This window comes from Corvus moneduloides, chromosome 11 (genome assembly GCF_009650955.1).
Source record: "Corvus moneduloides isolate bCorMon1 chromosome 11, bCorMon1.pri, whole genome shotgun sequence".
NCBI classification, from domain to species: domain Eukaryota; kingdom Metazoa; phylum Chordata; class Aves; order Passeriformes; family Corvidae; genus Corvus; species Corvus moneduloides.
Genome location: NC_045486.1, coordinates 16,163,640 through 16,190,809, shown reverse-complemented (window position 1 = coordinate 16,190,809; position 27,170 = coordinate 16,163,640). Strand labels below are relative to the sequence as shown.

The 27,170-nt window shown below is 42.0% G+C and overlaps 2 protein-coding genes across 9 annotated transcripts in view; both read right to left on the bottom strand.

Annotated features, from left to right (window-relative positions):
* STAB1 (stabilin 1) overlaps nt 1-19,299 on the bottom strand; it is a 65,317-nt gene extending 46,018 nt beyond the window's left edge. For 3 of the 7 annotated variants that reach the window (XM_032120862.1, XM_032120863.1, XM_032120864.1), the window contains exons 1-10: nt 13,569-13,671; nt 12,349-12,484; nt 6,782-6,918; nt 5,213-5,328; nt 4,052-4,137; nt 2,956-3,025; nt 2,053-2,148; nt 1,508-1,624; nt 575-771; nt 244-377 (exon numbers count right to left, since the gene is read on the bottom strand). In XM_032120862.1, the coding sequence (XP_031976753.1) occupies nt 244-377; nt 575-771; nt 1,508-1,624; nt 2,053-2,148; nt 2,956-3,025; nt 4,052-4,137; nt 5,213-5,328; nt 6,782-6,918; nt 12,349-12,429 (1,034 nt within the window). In that variant the 5' untranslated portion in view covers nt 12,430-12,484; nt 13,569-13,671. Of the gene's footprint in view, nt 1-243; nt 378-574; nt 772-1,507; nt 1,625-2,052; nt 2,149-2,955; nt 3,026-4,051; nt 4,138-5,212; nt 5,329-6,781; nt 6,919-12,348; nt 12,502-12,936; nt 13,196-13,568; nt 13,672-18,529 lie in introns of those variants that run through there. The other 4 variants (XM_032120861.1, XM_032120858.1, XM_032120857.1 and 1 more) reach the window with 4 other exon arrangements.
* A 99-nt stretch (nt 19,300-19,398) lies between these two features.
* NISCH (nischarin) overlaps nt 19,399-27,170 on the bottom strand; it is a 29,564-nt gene continuing 21,792 nt past the window's right edge. Inside the window, exons 15-21 of one of the 2 annotated variants that reach the window (XM_032120865.1) lie at nt 26,261-26,316; nt 24,478-25,788; nt 23,905-24,079; nt 22,542-22,695; nt 21,839-21,967; nt 21,277-21,438; nt 19,399-20,793 (exon numbers count right to left, since the gene is read on the bottom strand). In XM_032120865.1, coding sequence (XP_031976756.1) covers nt 20,165-20,793; nt 21,277-21,438; nt 21,839-21,967; nt 22,542-22,695; nt 23,905-24,079; nt 24,478-25,788; nt 26,261-26,316 — 2,616 coding nt within the window. In that variant the 3' untranslated portion in view covers nt 19,399-20,164. Of the gene's footprint in view, nt 20,794-21,276; nt 21,439-21,838; nt 21,968-22,541; nt 22,696-23,904; nt 24,080-24,477; nt 25,789-26,260; nt 26,317-27,170 lie in introns of those variants that run through there. The other variant, XR_004242364.1, reaches the window with a different exon arrangement.

Genomic DNA, 27,170 nt, shown 5'->3' with positions numbered 1-27,170 from the left:
CAGATTTAAAGTATTTTGTGACCCACACGCAATTTAGTAATTCTAAAAAAAAGTAGTTTACAATTACTGATGTAAAACTCTACTTTCAACGGGTTTGTTACTAACAGGTTCTTCTCAAATGGTGACTCTGGCCCATACTCCTCAGATCACTGGCAGTTTCTTAAAAATTCAGCTCATCCAAACCCAGTTTCCATTCTAGCTGCAGAGTAAGCTTCTTTATTTGCAATTTTCAAACTGGCTTACCTAGGAGTCCCCTGAGAGTTAATTTCACACGTGGCAGTCACGTCGCAAAGATACTGCCGGCAATCGCTGGGAAGTGCCAAACACTCGGATGAAGGAGTTCTCCTACTCATCCCAGGCTTGCAAACACAAGTTGCCTAAGGGAAGGCAACACAGTGATCATAGAGCTGCATGTACCATCTTTTACCCTGTTAGTTATCCTACAAAAGAGCTGTCTGGTTTTCCTTTGCAAAATCTGAGGTGATGAGAGCAGATTTGACCCACACATTCATCAGTTCATTTGAACAACTTCTCCCCTGGCCATTTTTCAGACCTTGGCTGTTATTGCCCTTACCTCTCCTGGACGTCTGTAAACACAAATTGTAGAGTTTTCTGGACAGCCTCCATTGCTGTCAACACAAGGGTTGATGGGCTGGCAAATCTTTCCATCTCCTTGAAATCCTTCTTTGCAGGTACATTGATACGCTTGTGATCCAAGAGCTTTACATGCAGCAAAGGGGGAACATGGAGAAGGAGTACAAGGATCCTGAGCTGCAATTAAAGAGATTAGATGTGAGCAGAACCAAACTTCTGTTTTCAAAACAGCACTCAAGTGCAGCACAGAAGGCTGCAAAAGGCATGGAAAGAATGGAGCATACGGAATTTGTACTATTAAACTTCGAAAATTTCACAGGAAAATGAAATAATTCCAGGGAGCAGACATTTGGGGGTTTTTATTCTGAGCCATTTGGATGACACATTTTCCATGTTACTTCAGAAACAAAAGTGTGAGTGACAGAGGATGCTTGGATTGATTCTGAATTTGCATTGTGTCTGAGGATACATGAAACTGCAGTTTGGTCAGAAAAACTGTAAAGAGCCAGTGAAAGCAGCTATCCATAGCTAGCTGATCACGTGCATCTTATCAACTTCCTTTTAAGGAAACCAATTCACAAATTTAAATTTGAAATCAGTGAAGAAGTCCTCTAATTCCACACATTATTTAAACTGGTTCAGACTCACCAATATCCTGCTGTCATTATTTAGTACATACTTACAAGCAAGTGCTGGATGGAGCCTGCAACTCTAATTCACTTCTTGCTTTCATGACCAAGTGAGAGGAGAGCCAAAAGCTTAGCCCTTAATCTTAAGGGGATTCATGAAAAAATAGGTTCTTAAGCCTCTGCAGTGAACAGAGTGTTAACAGTAATCAAAATCCTCTGCAGGTACCAGTGCAATAGGATTTTTTCCCAACAGGACCATTTAGGGTCATGGAGAAGTTTCTCACCTTGGCAAGTGCTGCCCTGTTTTCTGTAGCCCAGCTTGCAGTCACACACGGCTGTCCCATCCCTCACCACACACTTGCTGTTGGCCTCACACGTCACACCTTTGCAAAGGGGGAGCTCTGCAATCACACAGCAAAAAGAGTTTCCCTTTGAGCATGTGGGGCACTGGCAGAAGATATAATTCACCTTACAGAATACCTGGAAATAAAGGCAAATGTGGTTTCCTCTGCCAAGGACCCCAAGCTGGCACAAAAGCCAGAGGATATGAGCAGTGCAAGCAGCTCTAAGCTCCTGGCAGCCTAGGTAGTCAGGTCCCCCAAGGCTGAGAGAAAGGATCTAGCTGGTTTCCAGAGAAAGAACAGAGGCATACAGAAATGGTACATCTTGACCCCTGCTCTTCCCTCTGTCTCGATCTCCAATGCTCCAATCATCTTTCCTCTATATTCCCAACATATCCAGTGTCCCCCTGCCCCTTTAGGGACACATGCACCCAAGCCCATATCATAGGTTGCTCTCCCAGCCCCTCTGCAGCTAGCAGTGTGTTTACCTTGGTCACACCGGGGGCCCGTGTAGCCTCCATAGCACGTGCAGCTCCCATTCCCAGCGACGCCGCTGTTGCATTCCCCGTGCACACAGTCACACTCTGCAAGGGAAGTCCAGACAAACCTTCAGCCCTTCTGCTGCCTGGCAGTGCAAGGGGCTCCAGGAACACATTGGCCAGCTGCCCTGGGACTTGGCATCCTGATTTCCCACTAATAATCCACTAGCTCCTTTTAAAAGTTGGCCATGCCAGTCAGAGCTTTGAGAAGGTAAATTGCATGTCCTGGGCTCAAGAAGACAAGGTAAGAGCAGCCCTGAACGCAAGATCTAGACCAGCTTTTCAGGCACATGTTTTAATATATGAGCACAACCACCAAGATCACACCTATCTCACCTGTGGGGACACAAGGAAGCAGGAGCTAGACAAAAAGGGCTCCTGTGACAGACAGGCTGCACTGCCCATAAATCACTTCCCAAAATGTCATACCTGCGAGGCAGAACAGTGTGTAATCATTTTTTAAAAGAGGGCAGCAAGAAAGAAGTTGGGAGACAAGTGGAGCTGTTACAGAAGTCTGAAAAACAGTTGGGAAGCGAGTGTGGGTTGTTTCAGGGATGTAGGTAACAGCCTGGCTAAAAAGAGAGAGGAAAGTGGGATAGCCCTGATAAGGGGGGAGAGAGAGATATTTACAATAGGAAAAATGGACTGTTTGAGTGAAAGCCTGACAATAATTTGTTTAATGGGACAGTGCAGAAGGGCACAAAGACAAAATGCCCAGACACCTGCTACTGAACACTGCCAGCTCTCTGTCACTTTCCCTCTCTCCAGAACCTTCCTCACTCAACCCTCCCCTCCTCCTTCCTTGTTTTCAGTTATTTTTGTGAAGGGTTCACTTCAAAGACTTGTTCTTACCTGACTGACAGTCTGAGCCAAAGCGATTTTCATCTCGGCAATTCTGGCAGCCATACCCACTGTACTGCTCCTAGAAGGGCCCCAAAATGTGCCAGATATTATTTTTCTGTATCACTCTGTTGTTTCACACATGGTTATAGTTCAAACTCTCTCCTCATTTTTGATTTTCTGTGATACCTGAAGCAACACTGATCTGCTCAGTGCTCCAGTCCTAACCAGCCCCCACGGGAAAGGAGATCCCAGTGTAAGCTGATACACAGAGGGCATACCAATGCCAGGAAACTCTGGTGGGCACTGAGGAAATAATGTTCTAATTAGAGACAGACAGGAATGTTCCAGCTGGCTCCTGATATCTCTCTGAAAAATGAATCTGGAATTCACTAATACCAGTGGGATTTTTTACATTGATTTTACAGGGCTCAGGGACCTTCAGCATATATTTTAGTTGATATAAGGTGTCTTTGACTTAAGTCCAAAATCAACTTTTCTCAAAGATGAGTCCAAGAGGTAGGATTTGAGCTGTTAATTGAGGATGCTGTAAAAATACACAGTTCATCAGGGAAAGTTTCAAGTCTGACACTGATTCATTACCCTATACATTTCAGAAACACTGCTCTATCCAATTTAAATGCAGAGGAATTGTTTATGCTTTGGTTGTACTAAGTCTGGGCAGTAAAGAAAAAAGAAAAAAATATCTGCCCTAAATTCTCTTTCTGGTCTCTCCTGCTTTTCCTGAGAGACGGAGCCTCTGCCTACCTTGGTACAGCTCATTAATAGCCAAGTGTCTCAGGGCTTCTTGCAGCCACAGACTGACACTAATTATTTCAACTGGTCAGGGGTTAAATTCATGCAATTCTTTCTTAATTTCACCCTCGAGATTCTTCCCAACTCCACACCATCACCAATAGTGTTTTAGTGCTATTGCAGACCACACCAATGCTGCAGGAAAACCACAGACACTGATGCTGGAATGGAAGGAGCTGCAAATGGCCTTCCAGGCAGAAGGGCAGCCTTCACCCAGAGCACCTGCACAGACACCACACAAACAACTCCCTCTGGCAAAGCACATCACCCTCGGAGTAAATTGTGCACTGACCTTGCAGATGCAGGTCCCATTTTGCTGTATACCATCCAAGCATGTCCCATGACCACTGCAGGGATTTTCAGAGCCACCTGGACACTCTAGCAGGTAAGAGACAGGACAGATGAGATTAGATTGAACAATCAGCACCTTTCCATCTCCTTCTCTCCTGGGTATTCCAGCTGTACAAAACAAAGGCCTGTTCACCAGCAAATGATCCAGCACGCCTAACACTGGCCCAGAGGTGCAAGGTCTAAGGAAAAGTCCCAACAAGACTGAATTTCAACAAAGGCACTGAAACATTTTTTGAGGTTGGGCCACTGATGCCAGCAGCACTGAGAGGTGAGGGCAGTTCTGGAACTCGGGACAGACAGGAGCCTGCTTTGCAAAGACACTGAGCATTTTCAGCTCTCCCAGACCTCATGAAGAGCTGGAAGCATGCCCAGAAAAACATGGTCCACACATCTTTAGAGTGAGGTACCCCCACATTCTGGGGACTATTTCTGATCATTTTAGGCACGTAATTCCTCTGATGAAACCAGTTGCTTATTCAAAGCCAGTGTGAGAACAGGCTCAAGCACTCAGTCTCCCATTTTCTGCAGAACTGGAGGGGGTCTTTCCATATTCCATCAGTCAAACGTGTGAGAAATGTTCAGCTTAGTAGGCCTTGCTTTTGGATTTTTGAGACAAGACAAAACAAATTCTCATTACTTGGCATAAATCTGAGTGGGAGTTTTGGGATGGTTATTTTCACCTTGGGTTGGAATTGCTAAGTATTTTCTGTGGCTGACTGAACTCCAGACTATAGAGCAGCACACGTGGCACACGCGCTGCAGACTAGAGGGATATCAGAAAGATCTTCCTCTTCCTTTGGAAACTTTCGTAAAGAGGAACAAAAACATCCCTTTCCAAAAGTTTATTTTTATAGAAGAGACAAAAGGAAGTTCCCCCACAGGAGGTTATGTTATGTGTTAAATGGGATTCAACTCATCCGGAGCAAAGAGATTATGTGCTGAACAGACAGATATGCTCCCAGACAGATAACAGAGACCTTGTGCGTGTTCAAGGAATAATGAAAATTAATCACCTCTCTATATATATATTTAATGCCTCCTATTAAAACTGTTTTGACCTGTTCAGCAGCTAGAGGTTGCAGTAAAAAACCCCAAAACTTACCATAGCACTCCGTACCCCAGAATCCTGGACAGCACTTTCTCTCCTCAATTTCCTTCTTACACATGTGATGGCACCCTGTCAGGGAAAGGGTATTTTCTCCTAACTTGACAGAGTATCTTAAAAAAAACAAACCAAGATTATGATTACTCCACAAGCCCAGCACAGGCCTGCTGGAGGGTTTCTAGGCGATCACACTGCAGCACCCTGAGCTCTGAAGGGACGGAAGGGCCCTCATCCCCTGTTCCATGCACACAAACACGAGAGGTTTTGCTCCTGGTATGTCCTCTCTAAAGAGGCCCATTGATTTGAACCTCAAAGATTGGTTACAAGAAATCTGTCAGGGACTGGGCATGAGAAGGCATCTTGCATCAGGATGGAAACCTTCGGTGCTGGAGGGTTAAACAGCACAGAAACAAATTTAGGATTTCCAGGGTGACTCAGCATTCGACTTCACATCCAAAATAAGCTTGAAAGAACAAAATCTCCTTTCAGGACTTGTCCCTTTCTGTCTTTTGCTAAAGACTCCAGATCGAGATGCAGTAAATTTGGATTTAATAGCTGTATTATTCACAGATTCTCTGTTAAATCTTGGACAAATGCCTTAAATCCCCCAACAGAAGCATCTTCTTTTCAATCCATCATCCCTTCCCTCTACCCACAGGGTGAGTCCTTGGTGGCAGTACCTCTTGTTCTGCACGTACACAGTACAAAACTATTCTTGGGTCTGTCCAACAACCACCAAAGAGTAGATAACACTCTGAAAAGCTGCATAGATTCACATTATTCTTACACTTCATTTTATTTTTGGCCCCACATCCTTCCCAAAAGGAACTTGGAAACTGTCTCAATAGCATTGCTGCTTTGGCTTCCATCTGACTCCTGTGTGTGCAAAAACTGCTATAAACTGCAAAACTGCCACTGCTATTTTTAAAGTATTTTGAGGGAATCACAGAAAGAGCAGACAATGGAGCTATATATTAACAGTTAACATTCACTGCTGAATACATACACAAACAATAATCTATAGTGTTTCATTTTACAAAAGCCTTCTAGTAAATTCAGTTTTCTTTCATTCTTTTCCTACCAGCCAAACTCAACAGAGTATGAGCAAGGAACACATGAACAAGCAATTGTCATAAAGTGAACTAGGAAGGTAAAAAGTTCAGAGGATTATTGCTGGAAGCTGGGAGGATATACAAGGGGAACTATCATTATATTATTTTCCTAATAAGCCACTAAGGAATTCTGTGCCTGAAACAGGTTTCTATGCTAGACAGACCTCTGTTAAATTGCTACAGCAGGATTAGCAAACTCAGGTTGTTTAGGGCAAGTTAAGAGGTTATTGTCATTTAATTTGTTCTGTGTATATAGAACCTGCCCAGCAGAAAGTCTGTGGGATTTGCAAGGAGACAAAAGCAACAATAAGAGGGGCCATAAACCCATCTGAAAACAAAACTCCTTGGACCTTTACAGCTCAAAACCACGTGTGTGTTCTCCTGAAGACACACACTACTCCCTGCCTAGCAGGGCTGTGCCAAAAACTTAACACAGTTAGGAAATAGGCCTTACCTGCAGTCCCTTACTCCTAATCTTTGGGTGGTCTTTAACCAGCCTCTTGGACACAACATTTTAGGCACTGCAGCACAAGAAGTACACGCTGTATTCAAGGTGAACATCGTCTTGACATTGCATCGCATGGATTTTAACTTAAAAAGAAAAAACAGAATGGAAACAGCCCCAGATTAAATTGTTATCCTAGGCACTTATCTTGCCAACTTGTAATACCTTTATCAAGTTGCACCATTTGTTAGATAGCACTGGGGAGGGCAGTGGCCAGTGCAGCTGCTGGGAGGTACCACACACTCCCATGGGCTAAACCCCCCTGCCGTGGTGCTGCATGCTTGGATCCACCTGGATCTCAGCTAGAAGCAACAGGGCAGGCCACAGCTATCTTATCCTTCCTCTGCAACCCACAGCAAAAATTCTAACCATTTCTAAAATAATCACAACTCTGCACTGCTAATTTCAGCTGATCTTTTACAAACACGTGGTAGTGATGTGTGAGGACAAGCCCTAAATTCACAACCCTTGCCAGAAGACACTGAATTAAAAGGCAACACAGCATTTATCTTTTCCATGCCACTCATAAAATCCAGTTCACTGGGTGTTTCATTGCTGTTCCACGGGTCTGCAGAGCTGTGTTAGTTCAGGCTATTTCCCAGAGCCAGGAGCTGCTCACAGAAATATTTCTCATGGCAATTGTTTTTGAGGAGGTGCAGGGTAGTGAATGAAAAGGAAAGGTGCTCTGCACCTCTCTGAACACTTTGATGCTTTGACCCCAGGTGAGAAGGACTCCATAAACATTGGCGTGAAGATCAGGTAGGACACTTGGATATATCACATGGCTAAATGATTAAATCAGCTAAGTCCTTCCACTCAACCAGAATAACTTTAGGGGCTTGGTTTTCCTCACAGGGCTTTCCTGCACCACCTCGCTTCTCCAAATGAAACACAGCCAGAGCAGATGTCAAAGCACAGCCCCAGAGTGAAGGATCATCACATGCCAATCTATCATTAAAACTCGTGACTTTGCTCTAAAAGATTTCCTTGAATTTCTAAGCTTCTGGAAACAAGCAGCTGCATGGAAACCTCACTGGTAATTTTTAAAAAAGACAGTAGTTGCCCCTGCTGATGACAGAGAAAAGCTGAGAGGCATGAGCTGTGTATGCCCCAAAAGGTCATTGACTGGAAAAAACTCACAGAGCTCATCTCAACTGTGCCTCTACAGGCACTGTATTTTCTAAAAATAAAAATATTAGATCAAATTTTGGGAGGAGGCCTTGATCTGGAATTTTTAAGCCAATCCTGAACAATGCTGTTAATGCAGCAGTTCTCCTGTCCCCAGAACTCCTTGTTTTGGATTCCCATCAGCAATCTCAGCTTTGCTTCCTCTGAACTTAAGCCCAAATACATACATTTGTCTCAAGGCATGGGAGGAAGCCCATAGCTTCCCATCAGTTATCAAGAGCTCAGGAAAGCCCTCCCAGATGATAGCCAGCTGACCCTGTCAGGAAAACCTCCTGAGAGATAACCCCCAAGTCCACAGGGACATGTCCCTGGAATGTTTCCTGACTCGTTCCCTCTGACTGGAGTCGTTGAGCTTTTTCTCATGTTTATGGATCCACCTTCTGCAGCCATCCATGCAAGAATGCCACCCGGTGAAGGAAATTATTTCTGTGGCTGTGGTTGCCCTTTCCATGGATATTAACTTCTAGTTGTGCTTCTGAGGCTTTCCTACCATACAGCAACCTCCAGTTTCCCTGGCAGCAGAATCCCCAAAGAACCTGTTATGTCAAGGACTCCCTTGCATTACAAAGAGCTCAAACCCAGTCTGAGATCCACCAAATCCACCTCTCCTGTGAGCACCAGCTTTACTAATGTTATCCAGCAGAACAGAGATCAGCTTTGCTGTTCCTTATGCTTCCACCAACACAGAGCAGTCAGAGGAGATTTCCTGTTTTTCATGGAGCAAAACAGAGAAGACAAACAATATGGACGAATAAACAAGGTGCTGCCTCCAGAGTACTCTGCCTCTAAAGATCAGCGGTGCCATTGATGGGGTAGGGAAGAAGTCCTTCCAACCATTTGATTGGAGCCTAAATTAGGACTCCAGATTAAAGCTGGGCTTTTGAAAGGAGCCAGTTGAAGCCAGGAACACAGATGTCACAGAACAGCACAGCTCCTCTCTTTCTAGTTCCACCAAATCCCAGCATTAACTTTCCCTGAGACAATGCCTTGGAAAAAGGAATGGGAAGATACCTGAGCAAGAAATACAGATGTAGACTCCTTCCTATGAGTTAGAATTATGCCACAAACCTTTACCAGGTATCTGAGCCACTCTACCTGTTTCAAAAAGACCACATAAACAGTAGAGAACCAAATACTAAATTAAATTCTCCAACCTTCTGCTTCATCTGCACTTTCAGGCATCAGACACAGTTGGGCCATTAGATGTGTTCTCTGTCATGGTGGTGGAGGAAGACACCATTATTCATACATTATCCTATTTCCCTTCTCCTTCCTTCATCAACGTGGCTCCAATTCTCAATGGAAATGAAGAGTGGGAGAGGTGGATGTTTGCCATTCTTCCCTGTTGGCATGTTTAATTACTTGCAGGCCTCTAAGAAAAGACAATTATTGTGGAATCCCCCCATCCCTACTGGGACACTTCATAAGCTTTAGGCAGCTTTCCAGTAAGACCTTCCCCTTTTTATAAGGAAATATGCTTGTGTCAGCAGCAACAGGCAGGAGGAAAGAGGAAGAAAACAGCTGACTGGAAAAGTATTAAAAAAAATATTTCCCTTCTTATTTGAGTGACAGAACTGATGAAGCAGTCATTTTCTGGAGAGTTTTGTGTCTTAGGAAAGCAGAAGAGGGAATCAAGGGACAAAAATGCAACAGTCCAGATACTCAAATTCTGGAGAGGATGAAAGACAGACAGAAGTTTGAGTCTGAAGTGGCTCCTGGGACACAGCCTCATGGAAAACAATGATGCACTGCTCCCTTGGGCTCATCTTTGCTGTTTCTAAGTGTGAAGCCACTGGAAAGGAAGCAGCAAGAGGGAATGTCTGTCCCTGTGATGCAGCAGGGCTGCCTGGTGACAGTCACTGTTCTGATCAGGTGATGATGTGAGCCTGGACTGGATCACAGTTTATGTACAAAGGAACAGAAAAGGAGGACTAATGCTCCCAAATATCTCCAAAATGAAAAGAAGCTTTTAAAACAGAAGACATCCAACTGCAGCCAAAAGAAGTTAAGAGCCAGGGTGCCCCTGTCTTCCAGGCTGTGCTGTGCTCTCTCCCTGCACTCAAATGCTTGTGCAAGAGCAGCTACTGCTCTCTGCGCTCAGCTGACACACATTGAAGCTTCTGGATGCTGCTGTGTTTCCTTCCCTCCTCTCTGAACAGATGTCCCTCACTTCTCAAGTGCTCGTTTCTCGTACTCCACCTCAAAAGAATAAGCTGGGAAGTATTTCGTAAGAGCTAGTTTAATTCCCTCATTTTCACCCTTTATCTTTTCCTCCCAACCCAGAACACAAATCCTTCTGCATGGCAAAAAATCTCAAGGAAGAAAAAAAACTTATTTGGACGTCAGTGTTCAGCTCCAACAATCCTGGGAGCCAGTTCTGGAAATAGCCATTATCTAATGAATCACCAAGTTTCCAGCGCATTTGTCCTTTACAAAATAGAGCTGGAGACACATGCTTGAGTCATTATAGCCACGTACCTCCCCAGGAAGTTCTCAGTAACACTTGAGCTGAACAGACCAGCAGCTCCTGGGCACACAAACCCTTCACACTTGTTCAAGGGACACCTTTTAGCATGAGGATGACCAATCAAGCTCAGAGATCACATAAGATCTTCCATTGCCCTGGGTGTTTCCCAGCATCTCAGCTGCAGAGGTCTGGAAACATGGGGATGCTGAGACCACTCTCCTCATTTCCCACCTGCCTCCATTCCTCCTCCAGCACAGCTTGGGATTGGCCTCCTCCCAGCAGAAAAACTTTCATAGCTCTCACACCTGCTGCATCTTCCCCAGCCCACAGCAAGAAGTATAAAAAACCAAGTCAGACTAACAAATTCACTCTCATGTTTGAACCATTAAAGCTGAGCCCTGACATAACATCACTGAAAAGCAGCACAAAAACTCTCTTCTCTCTCAATGGCCCATGTGAGCCAACAAAAGCCTCCTGTGGAAGCACTCCTATTCCAATCAAATCCAATGGGTATCCTAAACTACCAGAGAAGGCTTCATTAGATCCTTATTTTTCCTTATCTCCCATTAAAACCTTTCAAATGTTTCTTCTCTTTCTGTATAAAGAGGGAACTTTTTGAGGAAAAAAACTCTAAAAGGGAGTTTTTCTTGGATTAAATAAACTGCTTCAGAGGTGATTCAAAACATTTAACTTCTCCATAAGTGGGTACTCACTACCTGATAATGTAATGGTTTCCTGGCAAGCCAGACTCCTTAGTGATTGCAGAGATCAACAGACTGTCTCCAAGTAGAGAGACCTACATTTCCACTTACACCAGCTGAAGACACGAGTCCACATCTCTGAACACAATCTGGAACCCACCTGCCTGGACCCCTAGAGACACTTCAGGTTTGTGCTCAAGTCACCTTAATGATCCTACAAGCCTTCCTAGTAGTCATTTATAGTCCTTTCACGAAAGAGTCTATACAAAAGCTTGCACCCAAAGGTCTGACACGGAAAAACCTTTCTAGTCCTCTGGCTTTTTCTAAATCAAGTCCTTAAGACCCACAGGTCTGCTCATTCCCCACAGGCCTTGCTGTGTCATTCAAGACAAGACAACCCTCCACAGGGAGTTTCCCTTCCCCAGGGAATTTCCAAATGCCTCCCACAACTCCTGGCTTAGCAGGCCAGTTCATTCCTCCAACAGCAGGACACAAGGAGGGGGATGGCAGAAGACAATATAATGTGAATTAGTGTAAATTCCAGCCCACAGGAACTGGGCTGCCTCCCCATGGAGTCTAGACAACAGATCTACAAAGGCATCACACATTCTCCTAGATGCTGCTGCTAAACGCAAGAACAGAGATGAAGGAATCAAAAGAAAATCAACAAAATTGAAATAAAATGGAAGTATTCAACAGTCCTTACTGAGGAGCTCTTGGGAAATATACTTGAAACAAACTGTTGCAAAGGAACAAATTGATGAGATTGTAAAGATTTTTTTAAAGTAAAATTCTCCTGGGAAACTTATGGAGCTGTCCTGATGGATACAAAGTTCCCATCCCACATACTGAAACTAGCAGAAGACAAAGATGCTGAGTATTTCCCTCTGATACTGCTACTTTCAAGTTCAATGCCGAACACAGACACAAATTTAATCTGATTTAAAACTCAGGTAGCTCCCTTCTACCTTATATTTAGTTCCTCAGTTTGGACTACAGAGAAGATACCTTACAGCCCTACAGTTTTTACGGATGTTATTCTGCACCTAACTAAATGTAAATGAAAAAACGAGTAGTGGAGAGGACTATTTCCTACCATGCTACCGTCCGACCATGAAGAACTGTTCAATGAACATTTAAACAAAGACTCACAGACTTACCTTCTGACTCTGGCAGTCAGCTGTGGGAGTGAAGCATGCTGCTAAGAAGAAAAACAGCAATCCAGGAGGATGCATTTTCATGCTTTTACAGGCAGGACCCTTTACACAAAAGGGGTGGCGAGAGAGGCTGCAATTTCTGTAAGATAACACCGCCTACTAAGAATCAGATCCAAGACAAACCAGAGGTTAAAAGTAAACAGGGAGAGAGCATTTTTGCACTGTGCTTTTTGGCTGCAAAGCCTTCAGAAATGGATCTGCTACTTCTAGTGTTATTTCTGAATCAACATAGCCTTTTTCTTTCCATTCTTTTTTTAAAAGCACAGGCAGAACTCCTTAGTAAAAGGTTTACTCAAAACAGGAACATCTACGGATTTCCTCTTACATATCAGTTCAAAACAGAAGGAAGGAAATCCTTAGTTTTCAACTAATTGGAATGAAAAGAGGTTAACTGTATGCTTAAAAGAAGGCAAATCCAATGGGCAAACTTAAATACCGTAAATTCATGAAGGGTAAGTTAATTTCCTTTTGCCACTGATGTGAATATGTCTGTAACACCTCAAAGTGAAGGTAGAACTGACCACTGCCTACCCCAAAGTATGCAAGAACAAAGCAGTGAGAGTGACGGGCTGTGCTTCAGAGCTGGAATGGAGCACATTGCATCAATCAATCAAGCACTTTGGGCAGGCTTTGATATTTTTTTAAAAATAGTTGACTTTCTCAGCAAGAAAAGCATCACATTTTGCAGATGCTATGGCAGCAATGGCAAAATTTATAATTTTCCAAACACTCTGCTGACAGCTTGATGAATCCAAGGAGCACTTCCACAGCACTCAGAACAGGAAAGTCCCTAAACAGGATTAAAAAAAATACATACTAACCTGAGGTACAGTCTGAAATTTATATTCTCCTTTTAAACATTACAAAGAATTGATTATTGACAGATTTTCCATGGCCTTTGTCTCCTTACACTGCCAAGAGAGCCTACTATACTGAGCAGTCTAAGGACTGCTTCTGTTAGCGACAAATCTCACCAAACAATGAGGGACCTTCTTATTTTCAAGCCATTAATAGTCCATGAAGGTGCCTAAATGAAACCAGGACAGGGAACTATTCTTGTATTTACATAAATAATGAGAGCATTAATACTTTTTTTGCCCCTGCACCCCCACAAAGACACACATGCTGTAATGTATGAGGCTTATAGGAACTGCTGTACTTACTGGTGCCGTTAGCTGTGCTTTACTTCTGCCTTCATCCTACAGGGAAAGCCAGCATGATGAACAGCCAGCCCTGCTATATATCCCCCACTAACAGGAAGCAGATAAGGCACACAACCATCCACTGCAACCCACGTGAGAAGCACCAGCCCACAGCTCAACCCAACAGCTCAGCTCACTCATCCTGCCACAGGACAACTGCAGCCCTGGGACTGTCACTGCCCAACGGGTGCCACTCTGTCAAGGTCAGAGGGTGCACACTGCTCTGGAAACCACTTGGTTCCCCGAAGATCTTCAAAATGAGGCAAAGGCATCGTAGCTCAAGGCAGCTCTGGTGGGATGGGAGAGTCACAAATGGACAGTGGGCACACTCGTGTAGAGAAGGGAAGCTGTTCAGTGCTTTCTTTGCCTGCAGTCGTGGCCCTGGGCTGGCCATGGAAACACAAGAATGAGGCTGCTCCTCTGCACCATGCTGCCAAGAAGGATGTTGAAGATTGTTGATGGGTTTTCCAAGAGATGGCTGTATGACATAGGGATTAAGTTGCCAGCAACCACACACAGCTGATAAGCTTTTAAGGTGAAAATATCTCATGCTGGAGCACTTGAAGATGCATTGGCTTCTTTCATGGGCTTTCAGACAGTTTTCTAAAAGGCTCAGCACTGAAAACGGTACAGGGCAAGAAAAGACACACAAAGGCTGATTCCAAGGCTTTCCACTGCTGCTTATAATCACTGTATCTGACCTCCTGCAGGGGAACCAGGAAGGGAGAGCAATGCTTGGTGACATTCCTGTCTGAATTAAATAAATCAGATTCACAGCAACATCAAAAGGTTCACAGCCAGCTTCCTTATCTGACCTCACCTCAATTAAAGGCAAGCAATAGAACAGCAATACACAGGCTAAAAATGCAAATAGGGAGTAGTGCCATTGTAGAGCAGCAGAGAATAAGCTGAAAAATCAAAAAAAGGTCATCTGTCATTTGATGCTGCTTTCCTGATCAAGCAGCATAAGCAGTGTGTGTTTCAGCCACTGCCTATGAGCTGCTCTGAGAGAATGGAAACTTTGCTAATCACCACTGCTGGATCTGGAACATCGAAAGCTGCAACAACTTTGGATCTTCATGAATCTGGAAATTAGTAAGAAGGTAAAACATCAATTATCTCTAAATTAATGGGTGGCCAAGAGCCATTAATAATACTCAGTGCACAGAAGCCAAGGTGCTGTCAGCAGCAGTTCAGTTGGCAGTGTCATCAAAGATGGCAACACCAGCATAGAAACAGCACAGGAAGCAAAAATGAGCCAAACAAACACAAATTACTGCTCCACTCACACTGTTTCTGTTCTCTTCTGATAGATGGATTCCTCTTAGGCAGATAAATGTATTTTCTCATGGATGACATCTACAAAAACTTTATGCCTTAGAGGCAAAATGCATTGGATTGATTTTTTGGTACCACTGTTTTGTCCAATACTCCTCAAAACTGTCAACAAATAGAAACCCCAGTTCCCTCATTCATTTCCGTATTAGACCAGCTCACGCACAGAGGCATCCCTACAAAGTATTTCAAACCCCCAAAATCTTATAAAGCAAGATCCTGAGGTCTGCTGATGAGCCTTCATCAAAAGAGAAAATTTAGGCAAGACTTGTAAAGATTTGATGACAGAACACACAAACGGCCCTGTGCAGGTAGGAGGGTTTTGTTCATGTCCTAGTCAAGGATTGAAATAGGATTGTGCAAATCCAATTTTAAAACATACAGCAGGAGTTGTCAACTGTCTGCCAGTGTGTTTATCTGTGAGGTTTCACACTTGGGCTTTTGTTTTGGAAAGCATAGAGATTGACTCATCAAGTGTCTCTTGCCCACGTAAGAGAAGGTGGCTGGTTTAGTAGGAGAAGTCACAGATATGGGTCTCGGAAACATCTTCAAATTCTGGCCCTGGCTTCTTCTAGATGACTTCTACAAAACACTTAAATTTTACCTTGTAGGTTCAGTCTTCCCTATCATCAGCAGATTATTGGCAGCAGGAATGCTTATGATTTTTCCCTCTCAGGGAAAAACTCCCTCTCTTTTTCTTTATGTATCAATGACAAGTTGGGTCCTCTAAAGCAACTTATCTAAGACCTGGCATTTTTATTGTGTACACATTAACATTTAAAGTTGAGAAGCTGCTGGCAAAAATTACTCAACCTGTTTCACAGGAAAAGAAAACCAAAACCCACCTGGATAAAGGCAAAGGATAAGGCTCCAAACCCTCCCAGACTCCCTGCCTGTGTCACACACTGTGTTTTAAAATGCTGGGTCACCAGCTCTGCTCTGTGAAGTGTGTGCAGCCTTGACTAGATTGGGCAATTTCCTGCTATTGAAATCTTTTGTTTAGAAACTACAGAGCCAAGGCAAGTGATTTACCATCCAGTCTACCTTGCCCCACAGCTTCTCTGAGAACTGACCATTTGGTTACATTCACAGAGAGAAAGAGACTCTTGTTCTGCTCTTCTGGGAAAGCTGGGAAAGGACATTAAGTTCCTTTGCTCTGAATTGTAAGACTGTAAGAAGGCTGTGAGTCTGGAGAGGATTAAACAGGCCAAGCCAATAGTGCTTGTATGTAGGAAGGGGGCCAGCTGAACCATACTTACCCGATACACCCTCAGTGTCCTGGTGAAGAGGCAGGGACACAGTCCTATTTTTGCCTTTGCTCTTGGCAAGATGGAAAAAACAGGAATTTTAAAGTTTGCCGATAAAAGCAAAAAACTGCAAGGATTGCACATAGAATAGGAGTCTTTCTCACACAGACACAGTAGTCCAATTCCAAGCAGACAGGTAGGGCTGCCTGGGCACAATGCTGTCGCATAATTCAGGAAGAAATTGTCATGGTTGCTCGCATCCTGTTTCTCCAAAACCTCTAAAGGCAGCAGTACCAATGTCAGTACATAAATGCTTTAAATCTGGCCTAACACTTCCTCTTGACTCCGAGCTCCTTTACATGTTCTGCTGCAGTGAAAAGCAGCAACATATTCCCTTCTCTTGGTTTTAGTTTTGTATCTTTCTCATTTATTAAGCAGTGCTCTGGGACTGTACTGGAGAGTCAGACACTAAATTCCCCACAGATATCCAATATTAATTAGAAGTCTGAGTAAAACTAGAACAGGCTGAGCTACTGAAACTCAGCACCTGCTCACAGGAGCATGATGGCAGAGGCAGTGAGCTTTGCCATGATGCGCTGCTGATCCTTCGGGTACTGCTGTCTACAAGGGATAAATAAGGGCTACAATGTGCTTGACTCAAGCTGTAGCCAGCAGTTTGCCAAGGATTGCACTGAGTATCTGCCTGAGAACAGATGGAGATGGGAGTCAGGATCCTGCTAGCTCTGCTTTTTGAGCAGCTTCAGAGATGCTGGGAATTCTTGTCATCCCCTCTCAGAGACCCTGAAGACTGAAGCATAAGGGCTTGGTGCTCACCTTACCAACTCTGGCCACTGCTCTTCACGCACCTATTCAGGTAGGTTTTTCCAGTGTTGGTCAGTCTTTTTTTAGTGCTTTCTGGTTCTAATGAATTTCACATCCTCCCTTTTTCCACATAAAGTTTTAGCTTTCCAAGTTACTAAATGCCTTTAACTATCAGGTGAACATCAAGAAACAGAACCTTGTTGTCTGCTCTGAGCCACAGCTTCACGCTTTTACTCATGTTGCTGCTTTTCAAGATCCGGTATGTTTGAAGATTAGTACTGCAGAAGTAAACTTTCTGATCAGAATGCAAGAAAGACACAGCAGCACTTTGTGTTACTTCAATTAAAAAAACCCCACCCTCCTTATCAAAGCTGATAAGAACAAAAAGACAAGTCAGAAGAGCTGATGGAAATACATGACTGTGCAGTACATCCACAGCCACGCAGATCAGAGTTCTGTAAAGCAGTATGGGAATGGACACAGGACAGACAGGATGCAGGTCACACTGTCTTTTCTTCTTGCAGCGAAAACAGCGTAGCCCAGGTCAGCACCTCATTTACTTTCCTTCCTACTGAGGTTCATTTACAATTTCTCAATTGTAATACAGGGGAAGATCCTTGGTAGATGACACTGAACAAAAATAATTGTCTAGGTCTTCCTAGGGTGGCAAATATCTACATCAGCTGCAAAGCCAGAACACGGAAGTTTAAGAGTTCAGGAGATACTTTCCTGACAAAGGTCCCCCCACCTGCCTCTGTGTGTTTCTGGTCATAACTTCAGCTACTCAGATATTGTCTTAATGTTGAACAAGAGCTGGAAGCTGGAAAGGATTTGAGGACAAAAGAGAAATACATGTGCAGGGCTTTGTAGTGCTCTTACAAAAAGAAAGGAAGAAATCAAGACCGTTCTATGTGCCCTCAGTTGTTGACAGCGACTTCATTCTGCAGAACTTTCTGTAGAAACTAAATGTGGAAAGTTCTGGGAAATCTTTATGAACTGAAGCAATCAGTTTAGTTTCAAGATGAATGATTGTACATTTTCAAGAAAAACTTACTTAAATCCCTGTATTTAGAAACAAAAGACTACATTAAAATTCGACAATAGACAACAGGTTGGCACTGAAGAATGACAGTTTATAAGATTTTTCAGCTTAATATTGCACTTAAGTGAACAGAAATGCACACCCACAAAGCACTACCTCCAGCAGGTTCTAACACAGAGCATCTCTCCTTGGAGACTGGCTGGGAGAGCTTGAGCTGTTCAGGTTGGAAAAAAAGGTCCAGGGAGACCTCACTGCAGCAACATCAGTATTTAAAGGTTTTTTTTTAATGAGGGACTATTTACCTCAGGAGATAGTGATACAAGAAGGGGGAACGTTTTATAATTAACAAGAAATTAGCTTTTTCTACCCAATGATAATAAACTTAAATGAACGTAAGCAATCTTGATATGTGAGAGAATAGAAGAGCTCCAACGTACAGGGAAATTTAATTTTCCCCAAGAGCCTGCAGTACCTACCTTAATTGTTCAGTTCAGTGTAAGAGGGTACATTTCCTCTGCCAAACTGGGAACAGAGCTGCAGCCCAGTTATGCTCCTCACCTCTGCTTGCTTACAAACTCCACTGCATCCTGCCATACAATTGACTTTGGCTGCCTCTTTGTCATCCTTGCACTGACTGCAACACTCCCGGCTTCTGAAATCCAAAAAGCACAGCTAAGCTTTGCAACAGCATGGAAAAATACCCTGTGAAACCACCAGATTCCCAACACCACTGTGGACTTGCCATTCTTGGAGAAAGCTCATAACTTGTTTGGACCAGGCCCTGAGCAATCTGTTTGAAGACTGCCCTGTTTCAAGCTTGACTGTTGGACCTCCAGAGGTCTCTTCCAACCCAGATTTCTCTCTGTGTTTAAGGGGCATCAGTTTTAAGCAGCAGCAACTGCCACATAAGTATCAAAAAACTGTCCTTCCCTTCTTAATCCCATTGGATATAGAACATTCTTTTTTTGTCTCAGTATTTGTCTTCATAATAATGAGTAGGGATTTTACTGTCATGGAGGAGGTTAAAACTTGTTGGGCACAGTAACAGTCAAGTTAAACATGACAGCTCAGAAAGAAAATCCCTAATATCTAATGGAGAAGCAAAAGTACTTGAAATAAATCCTCAAATTGTATTTAGAGGCTGCAGATCTTCAGTTTCCATGACTCAGCTGCATTTCTGGACTAACAATCTTGTTATAGTAGAACAAACTATTTTCTTCTTTCGTCTTGCTGCACACTTCATACTTTACAATGCACTCTAGGAACAGAATATGTGCTGCTGAACTGCCATATGGTATCCTGGAAACACAAGATATAAACTTGAATAAAGACAAGGCCAAAAGAAAACTGTCAAATTACACTTTATTTGTATTGACAAGATAGGCAAAAGAAAGACTTTGTGTTCAGAGATACAAATCCATTATTTGCTGACAAAATGCTGATATACCCACATTGGGTATTTCCACTTTCACAATACTGAGGGGATCTTTACCAAGCAATTCTTTTATCCTTGGATAAGGAAAACAAATGCCTGTGAAAATAGTTTCATATGAAAATTTGTTACTTGCTTGTGGCTCAAATTTTACTGTTAAGTTAATCATTGGCAGCAAATAATTACATTTGGCCTCAAAGAAAAACATATGTAAAACTGTAAGATCATTAAATAATAAGCATTAGCAGCATACCCAAAATACTTCTTGTACAAAGAACATTGCACTTGAACATACACAAGCATTTACCCTTATTTACACATTAGAATTTGTATAGAACAGCTAGACTGATATATACAGAAAAATAGTGGAAACCTTAACAGCCCCAGACGACAGAATATCTAGTGTTGACTCCTTAAATTTTCCATACAGTTTCCCAGGATGTCTCATGGTTTTTTTTCACTATATACTATTGCATAAAAAATAGACTGTACAAGAACTTCAGTCCCCAGAATAACACTTCAGAATATTTCTATGTACTGTTACATGTTCACTGCACCAGGGAGCCAGGGAGTCCAGGTCAGCTCCTCATGAAAACAAAGAGAACTTGACAGGTGCTATCTACTTAAACACTGTGCTTTACCTTATAATACACACTGAAATCACTTGGCTGTGCAGTAACTACCCAGTGAGTTCTAAAGGCAATTCCCTACCACACAGGATCTCCCACTGTCTTGCAAGCAATGAAATTAATTTCTCCCTGCTTTCTGCACTTGGGATAAAAATGTACCACTGGATCTCTCTGCTCCTGCTGCCCTCTTGTTTACAATTACCCTTTGGGACACTATCAGTTTCTCCAAAGTGATCCAGTGTTAAATTCTGCATCAGGTCCTGATTCTGAACATCATCAAACACAAATGTAAGGGCCTGTGGATACGTCTGATATCCCATGAGGACTCTATCTAAATCCCGGATTCGTCTTCCATCTGCAAGCTGATACTTATCTCTCTTTGGTGGCTCCTTAGCAAATTCAGGTAGTGGGTAACTGATATAATCTTCGTCAAAGAGGAACAAATCAGAGCTGGTCAATATCAGTGTTTTAGGTTGAAGTGAACTAGTGTTCTGAGCAGATCCTTCAACATGATTTACTTGAAATGCCAACACATACAGAAGGATGTTGAGGGATGGAAGATTGGTCAAACCATCCATCTTCTCTGCCACTAGAAAAGCAAGGTCCCCAATTTCCTCTTCATTTGGATAAATAAATTTTACTCTGCTAGAGTGAATCAGTTCATAATTCTCCATTTTTCCTGCAAGAAACATACATCATTATATCTCTATTTAGTGCTATGCAATACTTTCTTAATGTACTAGGATAAGCAACAACCTTTGACAGCTGGCTGCAGCTGGAAGAATTCAAGTTTTGTATTTATTCACACATGCTTTTGCTTATAAACAATACTGGAATAATTTTATTTGGATTGCAGGTCTCTGCTGGAGTCCTTCTTGCATTACCAACATATTTTCTGCAAATTTCTAACCACGTAAGTCCAGGGTGAATGCAAGAGGCCATCACTAACTTCACTCGTGCAACACTGTTACTACATTTAACAATTCTGTTCACATAAGGCACATTACGATAATTAAAGTCAGGGAGTTTAGATAAAAAAAATCAAATACAAAATGACTAATGCAAAAATGCCTCTCAAAAGAGTTTTTAATCAGTACAGTTTAGGTGAAACCTGAAGTATGATGCCTAAAATCACTCATGATATGTAGAAAAGACCACTCACCTGTGTTTTTACTCCCAAATTCAGAGTAGAAGTCTTTATCTACTGGTTCAGGTGAAGGAGTGCGTGCAAGCAGTGACAGGACTGCCATAAGCTGCTGTATGAAGGTGTGAGTGTTGTAACTGTCTCTTGTCAGGCAGGTGACAATGTGATCTGCAGAACGTCCTGGAGAGAACACAGAACAGAATTCACTCACTGATCCACACCTGGCATTACCATTTCTCGAACCAACATGCAACCATCATCAGAAAAGATTTTTTTCAAGGATTATTTCTCCTGAAAACATGCATTACTATTCAGAAATCTTTCAAATTCTTGAAAAGAACAACAGAATACTTACAAATCCCTCAAAAAATCCCTCAAATACTTACAAATCCCTCAAAAAATAATGCCTCTTCATTTAAAATACAACGCATACTTATGATTCAAATATTGCTCTAGGGATTCAAGAAAAAGAAGCAACAGAAAAACCCCTCTTCCATCTCACTACTAAAGACAGGCATCGGTCTAAAAAAGACTCAAACAAAATAGAACTGGAAAAACTTAAGGCACAAGATGTACTCACCAGTAATTCGGAAGTATTGGTCAAACAGGCCAACATTTACTGACTGCAGGTCATTAAGTTTTAGCACAAAACAGCAAGAGAGATGAAAAGAATTATTTTCACAGTCTGAGTTTTCTTTGTTCCAAAAATCTGTTAAAGAAGTATATATGATTAAAAAGTCAAAAGAAAAAATTGTCTTTCCATAAGCATAATTTTTATATTACAGTCTAATATTTAACTCGCACTTGAAGAAAGAAATTAAGAAAAAAAACTGGATACAGTGGCTAATAATTCCTCAAGCAAAATACAAGCAAATTTTATTAGCTTGTATAAAAGCTTGTATAAAATTTTATTTTATTTTTTTGAAATATTTGACACATACCAGATTTAAATCACACTTCCAATTAAAAGTGTGATTAATATCACACTTTAATTGAATGCTCACCATGAGGTTCATTACCCTTCACTTTCCATTTTATGAAAGGGACAATGAAATGACATCAGAGAAAAGCATGGACACAACAGCAGCTAGAAGGGTCTGTCTGAGAAGCAGACATGACTCAAGACCCTGTTTTTTTGAACAAAAAGCCTTATTCAGATACTGACCCCTTCAACTAGGAGATCTACGGAAGAATATTGACCAAAATTGGTACTTCAACTGAGGATACACACAGAGAGGGATTAAGTTGGTAACCTGATTAAAGGATCAAAATAACTATTTTACCTGACTGGTGCTCATCTGCATGAATGAAAGAATCATCCAACAGAAAGTAAATAGCTTTTGTTGAGAGAAGCACACAGGCCATCACTTCCACGCTGGGAGTCTTGTAAAACAGAACTGAAGACCACATGAGGTGTCTCAACTCTTCATTTTCCACCTAAGATGTAAATTTTATTTCATAAGCACAAACTTTGATATTTCAGATAGTTTCACCACCTTAGAGGCAACTTTAAGACCACCAGAGAAACAACTTCAAAATCTTAAGCATCTGAAGATGCTCTGGTCAAAGAGAAGTAATTCACCTCAAAGCTGCTAAAGGAGGCCACAATGGCAGCCACTGAAAATACCTTGTGTTTATACAAGAAAATTATTTTTCTGTTAAAAACAAATTATTCCTTGTTTTCTGACCAAAACTAGAAAAAAAAACTGAAAAAAAATCTTGTTTACAGGAAAGACTTTTTAGAACAGACACCACAGACAAAACTTTAATCCACAGCTGCTCAGTGGCCTCCCAAGCCTCAAGTCTGCTGAGCCTTCAGATGCTCCTGAGGGTTGGATTCAAAGACCCCCAAGAGAGGACAGAGCACAGCTTGCCACTACAGCTGCTGTTCCAACCAGGCATCTTCCCAGCTTCTAACTTGATGGGCTTACTGTGAACCCTTAAATGAGTCACCTGCTTTTTTTATCAGCTTCTCCTGATATAAAAAAAGAAGCACAGCTTGTAACTGTGCTCACTTAAAACATTTGGAAGGGAGGTAAGGGAATAAAAAAAATGTATCTATTTCTCAAGCTTTTCAATTGACATTTGGAAGTAGATCACAGTGATTTATCACTCAAAAAGACGCATCACACATCCTAAATTTTGGGTGATATTCGTACTTTTCAATTTGATGTTCCCCAGACAGACTTTAATGTTTTTCAGAAATCAGGTTTATCTGCTCATGTTTCTGGAGTACCTGAAGCCCTGCACATGTGTTGTAGTCGTGCACAGTATTACAAAAAATTATAAATAAGAACACTTATTTATTGATTTAGCTAAGAACCATCACAAAATAATTCTCTTTTCTTTTACCACTTTAAAGAAAAAAGAGGAATATTCTTGGAGCAATCACATCTTCAAGACATACATAATGTACTCTCCTGTTGAGCACCACAGATCCTGAAGGCAAAGTGGGCCTTGCAAGATCCCAACCGCTGTAGCAAGGAACCCAAAAAGGAATAACACAGATTTTTGATCAAAACGCTTCCAGGTTTCCCAGAGCCTAACTCTCGTGACTAAGTTTGATCAGCAAAGTTTTAATAGATACTGTGTAGTGCAGAAAGGTCACAAAAGCATGTTTTTGTACACTTTGGCTAGGCACTATACCTCTGCAATGTTGCTATGGAAGAATTCAACCAGGGCTCTTCCCTTCAGCCCAGCCACATACTGCAGAGACACAGAAACATGAAGGTGAACAGGAACCTGGTTGTCTTCTGTTATCTTCTGCATAAGAAACTCAGATGGGTATAAAGATGACAGTGTCAGATGAGGCTTGCAAAAACTAGAAAAGACCCAGAACACAAATTATCAAAATGTAAAGATCTACACAGCTTCTCCCCTACAAGAATATTTATATTTCATTCACAAACTAACACCAGGTAACTTCCATTTTAAAGAGTTTTAATTATTTGTATCTTGAGCATAGCTGTCAGCCTGCAGGCACATGAAGCAGGAAGTTTCCTTTCATTAGAAATTACATTTTACATTGCAGCAGCAAAACAGAAGAAAAAAGGTAGACTGCTACAGTCCAGGATAACCATTCACACTTACTCCAGACTAGCACAATGCAGAAGTACCTCATCAATTCTGCAGTCTAAACCCAACCATAATGACAGCAGCAAACACAGGGGTTAGGCCACATCAAGCACTGTGCAAGAGACCTTTCACAGGAATCATTACCTGGCTGCCTGACCGTGTCTGTTTGCCTCCACAACATGATTTCTTACAGCATCCAATTTGCTTGAAGCTTTGAAAATAATAATAGTCTTAACATCCTGCAGGAGTGTCCTTAAAAGGCTGTAGATTCTTAGGAAGTGGAATTTCTCATGAGGTAGAACAAACACTGCTGTAACAAATCTGTATCCAACAAGCAGCTCCAGCACGTGTCCATCCAAAAATGAACCCTTCTGCTGCATGGCACCATGAGTTGGATGCAACACGAGTGATGCTAACGGAATTCTATTCAGCTTAAATACACTTCCCAACTCTTCTGTGCCTACCCATTTACCTGGCAGTAAACTAAAATCCACCTTTACTATGTACAAATGCTGGGGTGTTAGAAATATCCAACACGGATGGACCACACACGGACTCTGGTCAGAAGATTTATATACTGAAGAATAAAGTGCAGAACACAAAACGTTCTTTGACCATTCCTTGTTATTGCCAGCTGTCTCTGGTTGATGCAAGACTTTCTGAGCATTGGTTTTATTCCCATAAACAAGGTATGTTGGGAAACAACCTTTTATTTCAACATCTTCTGCTGAAATGCAATTCAATTCCATAAGGTGACAGAGAAATTCTTGGAGATTTGCTTTTCTACAGTACCATGTGGAGCTTGGTAACACTGATGTGTAGTGTCGAGAGCAATACGTTTGTAAACAGGAATAAAAGTCTTGAAGATTCTGGGAGTCTGAAACAACAAACAAGCAGTTGTCACTGCTTTTCAGCTTCAGAGTTAAACAGATTTCTGGCAGCAGAAAGCCAAATTCTATTAGATCAGTGTATGGAAAACACAGCGTTAATTTCAAGGCAGAAGGGATGTGCTGGCAATTTCCCCTCAATTCCTGATGAGGAATCTCAAACACAGCTAGCATCTCATCGGTCAAAACCAAACAGGAAGCAAACTGTCTGAGTCCTTTATGAACGTGAATAGAAAAGCTCCAGAGAATTTTGACTACGTCAACACTCTCCACTGCTGTGTTGTCGGATGACTGAGTATCCGAAGTAGTGCTGAACTCAAAAGTCTGATCTCCTTCATGAAGTCCCATTTCAAAATATCCATCTTCTTTGTCTGTGGCATTACCTGCAGGGCTTCCTTTATTCTCTGTGAGGGAGGGGGCAGATTTCTGCACAGCCTGCACTATCAAGGCAGAAAGGTGCTGGATAAAGTCTTGGTTGGTGGCAGTGTAGGACATACAATTAAAAGGCAAGATGACGGTGTTACAGGGGTCAGGCACTGCACAGTGTTCCTCCTCTGAACTCTCCAAACTTCAAAAGAGAGAAGAAGCCACAGTAAGTACAAACCTAAGTTTAAACCAGTCATGGCTACCTACAATTCATGGTGCTGCTTCTCAGAACTTTGATTAATACAATTAGATCAGTGTAATTTTGTAAAACATCTTTGTACTGCACAGCCATTGATTTTAAATGCTCGTAGTGTGGAATTCTATACAAAGTAAAAACTAAAATGGTTAACTCCTCTTTCCCATCCCCAGTAAGCACACCCTTATGAACTAAAGGACTAGATAATACAGCTACTGCTGGTTTTGAAACCACCAACTGCATTCCAGGGTTCAAAGGTTAAAAACACTACACATCATATTTTGGTTCAAAAAACCAGAGGCAGAGTACAATGAAAGAGACTGTTTTGCCTTAAAGGCTGGGTTTAAGAAAACAGTACCCACTGTTATTTCCCAAAAGCTAACAAGGATTTAAACCAGAATTTATTTAGGTAGCTTACCACACATGATGACCACCATCGTACTCTTTGCATGAATCCAATAAAGAGGCAGGTGCCTGAGAAGAAAGTAACATCAGGAAACTGTAAACTACTTAAGAGTTCAGCACACATGAGAAGCAAAGTTAATGCTGGCTCATGGTTTATAAAGCTGGCCAAGTCCTGCTGTACTCATGGGCAGCTAAACAGCCATCCTTTGAGGACCCACAAACACTGCTTGCTTTAGGTTGGGCATTCAATTAAGGCAGAAGAAGAATGAACTCTGCTGCTGACCTGAGAACAAATCCAACCTGTGACCCATAGACATTTCAGCATTCTACAAACTTTTACTGAGTTAGTGTAACATGGAGCAAAGAGGTAAAGGAACTTGACAAAGACCAACTACACTGGTAGCAAACAAAGAGACATCCCCAAGTCTTGCTGTCTTATTCCTTGAAGCCATGCACATGAAGAGTGCTTCCAATACCACAAATAAAATCACAAACCAGAAGTTATCAGACAGGAGGAGATTGAAGAAGACAAATTAAGGCCATTGCCTATTGACAGGGAGAAGGTTCTTCCACTCTACCAGCAAGAGAATCGCCTTTCAAACACTGACACTGTAATATGGTAAGACAAAAGTCTTACATTCAGCATCTAAATGGCTATTAAATGATGTTGTACTAGTACTGAGTAAAATCTCAAAGGCATAGTGGCAACAGTTCTCTGCAACCCTGGTAAACCTGGATTCTGCATTTAATTTATAAGCAAGACCAAAACCCCTTGAATCAAATTTGGGGCTGTCTCCTTTTCCATTAAAACAGCTTTAAGAATCAAAAGAAAACCCCTTTGCTATGGATTACTAAGATAACCTAGGTTTAACATCAGAAATAAGTTTGCAAAGCTTTTTAAAATACCATAATATAAACAGAAG